The sequence below is a fragment of the Spea bombifrons genome, chromosome 1 (assembly GCF_027358695.1).
Source record: "Spea bombifrons isolate aSpeBom1 chromosome 1, aSpeBom1.2.pri, whole genome shotgun sequence".
Lineage (NCBI taxonomy): Eukaryota > Metazoa > Chordata > Amphibia > Anura > Pelobatidae > Spea > Spea bombifrons.
Window position 1 is genome coordinate 72,719,749 of NC_071087.1, and position 14,443 is coordinate 72,734,191.

At 43.0% G+C, this 14,443-nt stretch overlaps 1 protein-coding gene across 1 annotated transcript in view; it reads right to left on the reverse strand.

The window, feature by feature from the left end:
* Positions 1-225: 225 nt before the first annotated feature.
* LOC128491243 (scaffold attachment factor B2-like) overlaps positions 226-14,443 on the reverse strand; it is a 61,758-nt gene continuing 47,540 nt past the window's right edge. Inside the window, exons 16-17 of the mRNA XM_053463521.1 lie at positions 13,534-13,628; positions 226-491 (exon numbers count right to left, since the gene is read on the reverse strand). Coding sequence (XP_053319496.1) covers positions 383-491; positions 13,534-13,628 — 204 coding nt within the window. The 3' untranslated portion in view covers positions 226-382. The remainder of the gene's footprint in view (positions 492-13,533; positions 13,629-14,443) is intronic.

The window sequence follows — 14,443 nt, forward strand, 5'->3', positions numbered from 1 at the left end:
CAAACGATGATCATACCTTTTACAGGAAATTAGTAGTCAAATTTTTAACCCCTTAATGACAAAGCCTGTACATGTACCGGCTCAAAATGCATTGTTTTCAATGGGTTTAGGGACCGCCCATTATCCTTAAGGGGTTAATAGATCTATTTACAGGCTTCTAGCTGAAAATATGAATTGTAATAAAATAAAAATAGTCATTTTCATAGAGAAACTGTACAGTCAGTCTTTTATTAATGGAATGTTTTATTAACAAAAACAGAGGTTTAATGGCTTTCAAAGGTTTATTACAAGGCAGATAAATCAAGCCACAGTAAACAAAAAATAAACTAAAAAATACAGCCCTGCCAAACATGTTATCCACTAAAAACTGAAAGTAAAATATTTAGTAGCGATGCCCAAATCTGGGGTCATTGGGTCTATTTTGTCCTCCAAAGTTTCCTCCTTGAAGTCCCAATGGTGAAGACATGTTAGAAATATCACTTTGCAGAAAACTGTTAAAAAAAAAATATATATATAGATTAGTCACAATAGTTTTTTTTGTGGTGAAAAGTGGGATTTTTATTTTGCCTTCAGCCATAAGCATGTTACTCAGGACATGATCTTTCTTAGCATAAACAGATTGTATATTTTAACCCCTTCAATCCCAGGGGTTTTTGCCATTTTTGCGCTGTCAGTTCAGCAATTATTCTCTTTTCCTGTGAATAGTGTACCCATGTAAACTATATATTGTTTTTTCAAGGAGAGATAGAGCTTTCTTTTTATAACAGTTGGATGATTAGCTGAAAAGTTAGAATGAGAAATTTAGTAAAAACTAGCAACAATTAGAAAAAAACCTATTTTTTTTTTAATTTTCCCCTCTGAATCCTCACAAAATTAGGTAAAGTGATAGAAAATCCCCTCCAAGTTTATCACTTCAGGTGTCCTGATTTCAGAAATGCCTACTCTATATAGATTTTCCATACTTTCCCAACACCAGGGAGGATACTATAAAGGTGTACATTTTTTTGTATAATTTTTATGCCTATGGCTTAATGGGTTTGGGGGTTGTGAACGGGGGCAGGAGGGTTATACTGGCTAGATGTTATGATAGGGCAATGGGATGTAAGGTTTTTAAAAATATATATATTTTTTTATTTTAATTTTTTTTTTTTATTTTTTTTACAAATTTTTTACACAAAAATGGTTAGAGGTCCTCTTAGGGACCTCCTAAACATGCCAGTGATGTCACAATGACATGACAGCTCACATTTTTTATTATTATTATTTTAATAATTTATTTTTATTTTTTTTTTAAATGAATAAACGATTTTTTTTCTGCTTTGCTGTTTCAGGACAGGAGGGGGGGTGAGAGACATGGTTTCTCACTCCCCTCCCCGCGATCCTCCAGCACCAATCACACTGTGACGTCCTCACAGACGTGCATAGAGATCGCAGCGTCTGTGCCTCATCGGAGGACAGGATGCAGCAGTGACGCAACCCGGAAGGGAATGCGCGATCGGGCAGTTTGAAATGTAACAGCTTTCTGGCTTTCATGCCGGGAGCTGTTATATCAGATCAGACAGCAGAAATTCGGCGATGCAGGTTGTGGCTCTTTCCAATTTTGCAAAAACAAGTGGAAAAAATTCTCCTTGACCCCAGAATTGCAGAATTCCTTCTCAAGAAGCTGTTTCCCCATAATTTAAATATTGTTTGCCTGAATATTATGTTTTTGCAAGTATACATCGAATTTCAGACTGTTCAGACTGTGATAAAACTACCTCTGCGGGCAGATAATTCCACATCCTTATTGTCCTAACTGTAAAAATCTCCTTTCTTACAGTCTATATGAGTGACCACGTGTCCTATGCATAGTCCTGTTTATGAATAGATTTCCACACAATGGTTTGCATTGGCCCCGAATATATTTATATAATGCTATCATATCGCCTTTGAGGCGCCGTTTTTCTAAACTAAACAGATTTAAATTACCGTATTGGCTCGGATATAGGCCGCCCCCGTATATAGGCCGCACCCTAAAAGTTTGGTGCTTTTTTAAAGAAAAAGTTTTTTTTCTTTAAAAAAGCACCAAAAAAAACATGTTGCCACTCTGTCCCCCCCCCCGAGATATGCTGCCACTGTCCTCCCTCCCCGCGATCCGCTGCCGCTGTCCTCCCTCCCCGCGATCCGCTGCCGCTGTCCTCCCTCCCCGCGATACGCTGCCGCTGTCCTCCCTCCCCGCGATACGCTGCCGCTGTCCTCCCTCCCCGCGATCCGCTGCCGCTGTCCTCCTCTGCCCCCCCCTCCTCGACTTACCGGAGCAGACTCCCGGTGTCTTGCGGGGCCGGCGAGGGACATCTACGCAATACGCGTATGCAACTTCCGGTACCGGAAGTTGCATGCGCGTATTGCGTAAATGTCTCCCGCCGGCCCCGCAAGACACCCGGGAGTCTGCTCCGGTAAGTCGGGGGTGGGCAGAGGTAAAGCGCTTAGATAACCTCCCGTGCCGGCACCCCCCCCGTGGGAAGTGCTGGCAGGGGAGGCTGTCTGAGCGTATCGGGGAGAAGGATGCAGGTCCCCTGCACCGCTGCGGGGGACCTGTATCTTAACCCCGCTGCCTGCCCGGCGCCCGGGACTGCATGTCCCGGGCGTCGGGCGCTAGAGCCCGAATATAGGCCGCACCCCCACTTTAAAAACTTAAAGTGGGGGAAAAAAGTGCGGCCTATATTCGAGCCAATACGGTAATTAACCTTTCTTCATAACTAAAGTGTTCCATTAATTTTATTAATTCTGTAGCCCCTGGGCAGAAAAAAGATTTAGCCGACTCTGAAAGGTCAAAAATTGTAGTCTTTCACAGCACTCTTGGAATTGCTAAGATATTTGGGCGCGATCACAGACCCAAAAGTTTTGTTGCAAATAGTCAACAGGGTCGCAAGAAATGTGTGTAATTATATATTATATACATATACACACACACACACACCGTATTTGCTCAATTATAAGACGCCCCCCCAAATTTGAATATTAATTTATGAAAAAAAACGTAATTTTTACTCACCGTAAATTCTCTTTCCCCAAGTATAGTGGCAGTACCGACGGGCTTGCTCTCTTCCCCGGGACAAACACTATGACGGGCTTGCTCTCTTCCCCCCTTACCCTATAACCGCACGCACCGGCAACCGCAAGTCAGTTAATAACAAGAGGACTAAGGAATGGAAAAAATTATCTTTATTAACGAAATTTGGGAGGGAAACCCATACTGCCACTATACTTGGGAAAAGAGAATTTACGGTGAGTAAAAATTACTATTTTTCCCGGCGTATAGTGGCAGTATCGGCAGGATATATCAAGATCCCCCCCAAAAAAGGGAGGGATTTAGACTAACAGCATGAAGGACCTGATGTCCAAACTCAGCTGCCAAAGCAGAGGAAATGTCCAGTCTGTAATGTTTAATGAAAGTGATCCATGAGGACCACGTTGCTGCTTTACAAATCTCCTCCGGAGAGACTGAAGACCTGGAGGCCCAGGAAACAGACGGATCTTGTGGAGTGAGCCTTAATCCGAGAAGGAAGAGTAGCACCACAGGAGTCATATGCCAGACGGATGGCATCCGGGAGCCATCTGGCCAGGGTAGATTTAGACACAACTTGACCTGAAGATCTTCCATGGAACTGAAGGAACAGATGGTCAGATGAAAGAAAGGAAGAGGTACACTTCAGATATATGGTAAGAGCTCTCTTAACATCCAGAGAGTGCCAGTCACTTTCTTCTGGTGTCGTAGGGTTTGGATAAAACGTTGGTAGGACTGGGTTGGTTAATATTAGCTTGAGATAACACTTGAGGCAGGAATGACAGCCTGGGATACAGAACCACTTGATGAAAGATGAGAAAATGTGTTGAGGCTGAGAGAGCCCCAATCCATCTTGCTGAGGTGATAGCTACTAAAGACGCTGTCTTCAGGAAGAGGAATTTAAGTGAAACCTTTTGGAGAGGCTCAAACGAAGTCAAGCACAGAGCCTTGTGCACCATGATGAGATCCCATGGTGGAAAAAAACGATCTAACCGGAGGTCTTTTAATGGCGATGGCCTTTAAAAACCTGACCTTTAAGTGTTGCAACCTCGACGCCATATGTAAAAAGTGCAAAATGACCTTGAGACCGACTATATAGTCAGTATATAGATTTTCCATACTTTCCCAACACCAGATAGGATACTATAAAGGTGTACATTTTTTTGTATAATTTTTATGCCTATGGCTTAATGGGTTTGGGGGTTGTGAACGGGGGCAGGAGATGTTATGCTAGGGCAATGGGATGTAAGGTTTTTAAAAATATATATATTTTTTTCTTTTAATTTAATTTTATTTTTTTTTATAAATTTTCTCCAGGGGCACTTTCTTGATGTAGATAGTCTCACTGAACCCAAGAGGAGATTAGTCATAACTGGGTCTATACCTTGACTTTCCAGGATCAGCCTTGCAGCAGCCAAGCCGTCAATCTGAACATTTGAAGGGTGTGAAGTGGAATCCCCTTAGTCTCCAAAATGTCTGGAGACAACGGAAGTTCCCAATAAGTTACTGAAAGCTGGCAAAGGTCTGAAAATCAGCTTTGGTTTGGCCAGAACAGGAGAACTGCCAGCACTCTTGCCTTGTCCATCTTGACCTTGAGCAGGACTCGAGGAATCATAGACAACGGAGGAAAGATGTATGCCAGGTTGAATCGCTACTTGATCTCCAGACCATCCAGAAAGGGAGGGTAATCCATTCTGTAGAGGGAGGCAAAAAGGGGCACTTTCCGATTCAGTCTCGTCGCCACGAGATCCACTTCTGGCGGGCCTACTTTTGCCACCAACCTTTTAAAAATAGTCGGGTGTAGGGACCATTCTGCTTGAGAGCATCTGTTTCTGCCGAGATCGTCTGCGAGTACATTGTTCGGACCTCTGATGTGGACCGCAGAGACAGCTTCTAGATTCTCTTGTGACCATAGCATGATTTCGGTGCATAAACCTTGGAGACTGGCTACTCTCGTACCTCCTTGTCTGTTTATATAGGCAACTGTTGTGGCGTTGTCGGATTGAATCTTCACCGGGTTGCTCGCTATCCACGGTTTGAAGAACACCAGAGCCTTGAAGACGGCATTTAGTTCCCTGAAGTTCGAGGACTGATGTGCTTCCTGCGCTGACCACTTCCCTTGTGCTGTGTGAAACTGGAAATGAGCTCCCCAACCGGTTCTGGATGCATCCGTGGTAACCATCAGCCATTGCTTGGGCTGGAATGACAGCCGGCTTGTCAAATTTCTTTTGACCTTCCACCACTCTAGTTGTTGAAGCACTTCCTGAGATATCAGAATGTTCTTGTCTAGGTCCTCGTCTTTCCTGGACCAGTGGGACAGAACATGCCATTGAAGAGGCCTCATTCTTGCTTGTGCCCAGGCTACCACAGGAATGGTGGAAGTCATGAGTCCCAAAATGCTCATTGCCAGCCGTGGTCTTTGAGAAGAATGATTGTCTCTTGAAGATCTGTTAAAGTTGTGCAGCGGATGAAGCTTTTATCAGCCAGTCGTCCAGATAGGGAACCACAGCTATTCCTCTCAATCTCAGTTCTGTCGCCAAAGGAGAGAGAATCTTGGTGAAAACAAACCAATCCCGTTCCCGGGATCAAAAATACCCTTATTATAACCCCACCCTAAAACATAACTTTTATTAATATGTTTGTTAAAAGGTATAACCAAAAAAAGATTTTTCAAAACACCAGTGTCACCAGTCCTACCATGAAAGGTATACGTCACTGTAACATGAGGGCATATGCCGACAGTTGTATAACACTAATATCAGATCATATATACTGTTGATGGCTGCAATCCTAACAGAAATAATTGAATTATGACCAGTGACACAGGCTTATTAAAAACTCAGACGAATAGCCCCCCTGACATGTTTCGCTCCTCAGTGCTTCATCAGAGGTCTGGACTAATGGCTTCCAAAATGGAGACTGTTTGGCCTTATATCTCCTTTGTTAATGACATCACGGATTAGGGGAGGGAACAATCATATTCAATGGTTACCGATATATTAGATGTATTGCCAAACCCAGCCAATTGCCTTAAAGGTAACTAAGCATGACATCACCCACATAGAATCCTATATACATGATCGGCAGTGGTTCTCTCCAATTCCCAAAGGTGAGCAGTCTAAGAAATTGACAGTTATTCTCACCAATCATTGATGTTCCTTTCCGCTCAGAACCACTCCTATTACTAGATCTCCTACCCATTGTAATTCTTATTACTCACATTACACCCGGTTCACCAATGCAAATTGCTGGGCAGCACAGTGGCTCATACTGTTGCCCTGCAGTACCGAGGTCCAGGGTTCAAATCCCACCAAGGACACCAAAATCCATCAAGGCACCATATCCAAAACCACCAGTGCAAATTTGCATAATTTTGGCATATATTCGCTGTACACAGTTATACACATCACATTTGAATAATTCCCTTCCCAAATATCCCTATCACAATGTAAGTCTCCATAATATAGTCATACCTCCCTATAAAGTAAGTAAATCATTATCAAATAATCAATATTACAAATCAAAGAGTCCTATAATTTAGAATCTACAAATAGGCTGAGAAGGAGAAACTTTCATTTAAACCTAGAGGACTCAGACTTTTGAGTCTATAGATCCACTTGGCTCCCTCTTTTAATCGATCTAGTAATCGATCCAGATTCCCTTTTCGTGGACCAAGTTTAAGTTGAGAGATACCCCAAAACCTCAGAGACTCTAGATCTCCACCATGGAAAAAATTAACATGGCGGGCCAAAGATGTTTCTTCTTTCCTCCTAATCGTGCCCAAATGTTGGGATATACATCTACGGAACTCCTGGATGGTTTTCCCTATGTACAATGTATCACAGCTATATTTAGCAGCATATACAATTCCCTTACTTTAGAAGGTAGATTAGGTAGGCAAAGACTACAATTCCCACATGAATGTGAGCCAACCAGTTTCAGCCACGTTCCTTTCTCTTTTTTATCAGTCATAAAATGACTGCGTACAAGCATGTCTAAGATTAGGGCTACGTCTGTATGTAATCATTGGTCTATTTCCGATTACATCTTTTAGGTCTGGATCCATGGTCAGTAATCACCAGTGCCTCTTAAAAATTATTGACACCTCAGTAGAGTAGCAGTCATAAGTTCCAATGCACCGTATCACCGTATCTACCTTGTCTTCATGGAGTGCCCGATCTCTGCTGGTATTCCTTGCCCTTCTAAACGCTTTCTTTAAACAGTTGATGGGGTATCCCTTAGCCAGGTATTCCTCTTCGTAGTGGTTCTGGATGACAACTGGTCCAATGGAGCAGATTATTGGTAGTTTTGGGTTTTCTATGGATGTCAGTCTGTATTTTCAGACCGTCATCTATATAAATAGTCATGTCAAGGAAATTGATCTTTCTTGTCTGAAGTTCATGCGTGAACTTCATCCCGATGGTATTATTATTATTGAGAATATCAACAAAATCCAAAAAAAGTGAATCTTGGTGAAGACTCTTGGAGCAGTTGATAGGCTGAAGGGTAGCACCTTGAAGTGAAAGTGATGTAAGCCTTTGCTTGTATTTACTGCAAATCTTAGAAATCTTCTTGACTTTACTGCTATTGGCACGTGCAGATAAGCATCCTGGAGGTCTAGAGAAGCCATATAATTCCCTCTCTGAATCATTTGAGTAACTGAAGAGATGGTTTCCATACGGAAATGTTGATATGGAATATATCGATTGACAGACTTCAAATCCAGTAAGGGACGGAAAGTGCCACCTGGCTTTGGGACCAGGAACAAGCGAGAGTAAATAGATGCATCTTTGGAACGTTTTCTATAACTCCCTGCTTGAGGAGTTTTGATTCTGCCATGATTAATGCTGCATTCTTTTCCAACGATGGGTAAGGAGACTAGGAAATAATTGCGCGGGGGCATGCAAAATCTTATGGTGTAGCCTTCCGATATAATCTGATGGATCCATGGGTTGCTGGATAATCTGATGGATCCATGGGTTGCTGGTTGCTTTGCTTTGAAGTCCTGAAACATCTGAAGGAGACCTCCCACTTTGTCAGAATCGTCTCGCCTTTTGTCTAGTAGCTTTAGGGTGAAATCTGGAATCTTTATTTTGTTTCCGAAAGGAAGATCTCTCCGATGGCCTGGAATATCTCTGCCTATTGTAGGGATAACTGTGATTCCATTTAGGCTTGACATCTTGAGGAAGCGCTTTCTTAGTGTCCGACATTTGTTTCAAAAGTTCTTCCAGTGGAGAACCAAAAAGCTCTCAAATGGTAGATCACATAGTGAAGACTTTGATGCAGAATCAGCGTTCCAGAATCTAAACCAAATTGCTCTCCTGGCAACCGTAGAAAGCCCCATAACTTGCGGATAACTTGACCAATTCTTCCACTGTGTCAATCAGGAATTCATTAGAAAGTTTCAAATTTTTCTAAAGTTGAGAAAGATCCGTATCTGCATCCTCCAGAACCTGATCTTCCAATTTCTGGAGCCATAGGCCTTGAGCTCTTGCTACTGCTACTCCAGCTGATGCTGCTTTGCTTTGAAGACCTGATGCTTGGAAGATTCTTCTATTAGCTGTCTCTGCTCTTTTGTCCATGGTATCTTTTAGGCCGGAAACCTCTCCAATCGGCAACGTAGTTTTCTTAGATAACTGAGCAATTTGGACATCAACTTTAGGAAGCTCTTCCCACATGATGTCATCTTGTAGCTTGACAATTTGTTTGAAGTGTTTTGAAACAAATTCTAGTTTACTTGGATGTTTCCACTCACGCTGCGCAAATTCCATTAGGTGAGGCAAAATGAGAAAACCCTTCTTAGCTTCTGGATTCAGTAATATCTGGTTTACTTCTTTAACGAATTTCCCCAGTTCTTGAGAAGGAAACACAGATTCGAACTCTGAATCTTGAGAATCCACATCCATAGACGAACGAAAACATTCCACAGACGACAACTCTGATGTGGATGAACTTCGCTCTCTCCTGCGTTTTTAACTTGGTTTGTCGTGCACTGTTGGTTTGGCAGCCTCTTTAAATGCCTGAAAGCTTTGAGATAAATTGTCCTGGAACCAGGATAGAAAGGACTGCATATCCTTCTGGCTCCTTTGCCAGGATATGTGCTAAACGTCTTCCACCTGTAGTCGTCTGGGAGAGGAGTGTTACATTCAAGGCAAGCCAAATGTTTAGACTTGCATGAAGCCTTTGGGGGGGGGGCGCAGAAGGCATCTTATCCTTCTTTGGAGATGAAGGGGTTAACATATTTTTGGGTGTATCAAGATAAAGATCACCAAAAACAGTGTGGGGGGTCAGACAACACTGAAACCTGTCCTGACACACTCTTGTGGTCAGACAGGTTTGCACAGTATAAATATGCAGCCAAATTTTGTGTAGCACGGCCGGATCATCAGCGGAACGCATAGCCACGCGGGCGTGCGTTCCACTGTACTGCGCATGCTCCTCCCCTGCTTGCTATAAATCACCGCTACAGATTCATTCTGAGTGAACGGACTGCGGGAACCCCCTCTCGTCGGCAACAACACGTGTGCCGACTGATCCGGATGCGGAGAAGAATACCCTAGTGCTCGTCCCTGCAGGACAAAAAAGAACTGACTTGCGGTTGCGGTACGTGCGGTTATAGGGTAAAGGGGGGGGTGGAGCTTAACTCTTTATCTTTTACAGTGTTTGTCCCGGGAAGACAGCAAGCCCGCCGGTACTGCCACTATACGCCGGGAAAAAGAAAAAGCCTGAATATAAGACGACCCTATAGGAAAAAAGTTTTACCAGTAAATGTTAATTCATGTTAACTATGTGAACATTTTTTTTTAATAAAAGCTATGATCGAGAAAAATATTTTGTTTTTATTTCCTTCTTTTTTTTAACCTGCCCCTGTTATGCACATCTGCTCTATACCCCCTATATGCCACTGTGCCCCATGATATGCCTTTTAACCCTCTATATGCCACTGTGCCCCATGATATGCCTTTTGACCCCCTATGTGCCCCTCTGCCTCCAGAATTGCCTTATACCCCTATATGCCACTCTGGCATTTAGGGGGCTAAAAGGTATATAATGAGTGGCATATAGGGAGGTATAATGCATTTCAGGAGGCAGAGTGGCGTATAGAGGGTTAAAGGGCATTTCTGGAGGCAGAGTGGCATTAAGGGGGTTAAAAGGCATTTCATAGAACACTGCCTCCAGAAATACCTTATGCCCCCCATTTAACACTCCCTCCCCCTCCAAATTTACCGGTGCTTCTGAGTCCCCGGTGCGTAGTCCGGGCAGAGTGCAGAACTCTACGCGATTCGCGTAGACAACTTCCGCTGCAGCCGGGAGGAGGTGCGGTTAGCTGTGTTTGTCCATCGCAACAGATGGAATAAGTATCTTGCGATAATACCTTTTTATTGGACTAACAGAATTTTGGAATGACAAGCTTTCGGGAGCTCTTCTCCCTTTCTCAAGTCTAAAACATTTCTGAGCAAAACGTCACATAAAATTCAATGTTGTGTGGCAGTGGAGGGGGCTTACTGCCCAGATCTGATAAGGGAGGGTGAGATGTTCTGAGTAGGGAATTTAGGGATTCAGAACATTTATGACCCTCTGGAGGGACACATACTTTCTCGGCCAAGTGAATCCTTAAGTTTCGGTCCGCGATTTTCATTTCGGTGCATCCCTAGTTTTTTCCCCAGAGCAAATGCTTTGAAAAATATAACACTATAAGATATATCTTATAATAACACTAAGATCAAGATCCCCCGCAGCGCTGCAGAGATTATCCTCTCTGACAGCCGGCGGCCATCTGTGCTATGCGAGCAGACATCCTCCACTACTGTCCTCCACTTCCGCCGGAGCTTCTCTTATGGAGCACCAGCGTGACGTGACGTTCCGGTGCTCCACCATAGAAGCTCTGGCGGAAGTATCAGCTAGCACAGTGGAGGTTGTTTGCTACTGCCGGCACTTCCGCTGGGACTTCTATTATGGAGCACCGGTGTCACATGACCTTCCGGTGCTCAGTCATAAACGCTTCAGCGAAAGTGCCGGCAACCAGCAGAGGTTGTCTACTCGCATCGCGCAGATGTTCACTGGCTGCCCCTATTAGACACCAAAGATTCTGGAGCATGGGGGGACATATTTGGGGGTATAAGGCATATGAGGGGGGCAGAGGGGCATATATGAGGCTATAAGGCATATGAGGGGGGCAGAGGGGCATATATGGGGGGCAGAGGGGCATATTGGGGGTTATAAGGCATATCTGGGGTATAAGGCATATCAGAAGGCATATGGGGGGCAGAGGGGCTCCAGGGGAGCACAGTGGCATATCACTGATAAGGCATATCTGGGGGTATACGGCATATCTGGGAGGCAGTGTGGCAAGTTCAAATGTGCATAACTGGGGGGGGGGCAAATAAAAACAAAAAATGCATTTTTCTCAGTTTTTTTATTCTGCTGCTTTGTTTATTAAATTATTTTAAATAAATGAAAAATCTTCACCCCCCCCGATTAACCAAACAAAAAAAAATCGATTATGAAAAGCCTATAGGGCATCATGTAGTTGCTGCAGATTTGTCGGCTGCACATTCATGATGCCAATCTCCCGTTCCCTCACACCCGAAAATGAGTTCACTGTACTACAACTCCAATGGCCTCCATAGCCACCAGATTTCAATCCAATAAATCTGGTGACTATGGAGGCCACTAGAGTACGGTGAACTCATTGTCATGTTCAAGAAAGCTTTGTGCATTATCTTGCTGGAAGTAGCCATCAAAAGATGGGTAAACTGTGGTCATAATGGACATGGTCAGCATCAATACTCGGGTAGGCTGTCATATTTAAACAACGCTCAATTGGTGCTAAGGGGCCCAAAGTATGCCAAGAAAATGTAACCCACACCATTATACCACCAACGCCAGGCTGAACCCTTGACACAAGGCAGGATGCATCCATACATTCATGCTGTTTACGCCAAAGTCTGACCCTGCCATCTGAATGTCGCAGCGAGAATTGAGACTCATCAGATCAGGCAACATTCCTCCAGCCTTCCATTGTCCAATGTTTGGTTGTTTGGAGTGTTTTTTTGCGTTACTGTTGCCTTTCTGTCATCTGGAACCAGTCTGCCCATTCTCCTCTGAAGGCATTTTTGTGCACTGGATTTTATAGGACCATTCTCTGTAAAACCTAGAGATGTTGTGCGTGGAAATCCCAGTAGATCAGCAGTTTCTGAAATGCCGTGTGATTGGCTGATTAGCTGTGTTATCAAGCAAATGAACAGGTGTACCTAATAAAGTGGCCATTGACTGTGTATATTAGAATTATCACATGTGAAAGGAAATAAAGGAGTGCAGGGTTAAAGCTGTATTTGACATAAGCTACATGCTGAGACATTAAAAAAAAACTCTCAATGTTTTTTGTGTTGGGTACCATGGTAATGGTATACATGGTAAGGTAAATCTGAATATAGGGCCCCACCAGACACCCTGTCATGATCTCTCACATTGTCTGGCCTTGTTCTATCGGCTTCAATTTTACACCCATGATCTGTCCAGTCTTGACTACCCCTATATAAAACCGTATTTGTACCTTTTTAATAAAGGCCATTACATACATACATTACATGTCTGGGCAAAACATATCATTTAAGTAGGGAGCAGGAAGATACACGCCACTATAACAAATATAACACTCTCACCCCCAGATATGCCTTATTCCCCCCAATTTGCCAATCTGCCCCCCTGATATGCCTTATACTGCGTGACGCGCGTAGACAACCTCTGCTGTTGGCCGGTACTTCCCCTGGGGCTTCTATGGTGAAGCACCGGAAGGTCATATCACGCTATTAGTTTTTAAGAACCGTATTTGCTCGATTATAAAGACAAGTTTTTTTTCAGAGCAAATGCTCTGAAAAATACCACTCGTCTTATATTCTAGGTCATATATTCAGACCTCAAATAGGAGTTCTGACTACAAGACTAAGATCCAGATCCCCTGCAGCACTGCAGGAGACCCGGATCCTCCTCTCTGGCAGCCGATGGACATCTGCACGATGCGCACAGATAACCTCTGCTTCTAACAGGGCTTGAGGGAGCGCCTGCGTGATATGACCTTCCGGTGCTTCACCATAGAAGCCCCAGGGGAAGTACCGGCCAACAGCAGAGGTTGTCTATGCGCGTCACGCAGATGTTTACCGGCTGCCAGAGGAGGGTAAGGCATATCAGGGGGGCAGATTGGCAAATAGGGGGGAATAAGGCATATCTAGGCATATCAAGCCATGGGGTAGATGTGCATAACTGGGGGGGCAGGTTGGCAAATAAAAATGAAATAAAAACAAAAAACGCATTGTTTGTAATCAGTTTTTATGAAATATGACAAAACGTGAATATTTACTAATAAAACTTTTTTCTAGTCATATTCAGGCTCTTTTTTTCTCTAATTATTCAAATTTTGGGGGGTCGTCTTATAATCAAGCAAATACGGTATAAATTATCTGCAAACATAAAAAGGTAAATCTAACCTTCCTGGTGGTGGGATACCTCTTGCTTCGTTTACATGTCTGTCATATCCTCCCCATCCATCACGTGGATCTCTCCCATGACGATCAGAATAATTCTTTGAAAGTGAAAGAAAAACATGGTAGAACAATAGATTGGTAACGCTTTATTCTAGGGTTTTTTTTTTGTAGGACCAGTTCCTTTTGTGTATTTAAGATATGCTGTGACACTAATACTGAAATAACTGCCAAGGGCTTCACATCAATTACCAGGCTTAAATGTGGAAATTTTGTTTCCAGCGTTTTCGTTCGGATTAAATCCTGTTTTAAAATTACATTTGGTACAATATTTTTAATGAAGGCAGTCCCTGCCACCTACTTGACGCTAAACATGATTTACTTCGGCAGCATCTTATGGTTTAGGAAGAGATTATGTAGATTTTGTATTGCAGGCCACACATCCAGCTGCAGGCTATGGGACTGAATTTCAACAGTTTCAACAAAGTTCTAACGAGATATCCCCCTGTGTTTTATGTATCCACACAAATTATACCATTTTTTTTCCAGGCATTCACTTGAAACCATAGAAACATGCAAAAAATTTCTGTCACAGAAAGTAAACATATTCTAATTTTTTTTCAAGTTTTGCTTAGAATTTCTACTACACAGCAGGATTGTGTATTTGAAAAACACTGCAGAATCAGGAGCAATAGTATTTTTTAATTAAAAAAATGAAGTTCAGACAGGGGTAATCAAACTCGCTTCAAAAAAAAAAACAAAAAAAAACCTATGTGAATTATTGGGCAGATATAGTGAAGAAAGCAAGACAACCAAATTCAAAGAAGCATTTAAACATTACTTGAGCGTGTAGAGAATTAATAGTCAAATAAGAACAGTCATGGATATAAATATTGGTGCAAGTAACATCAAGAGT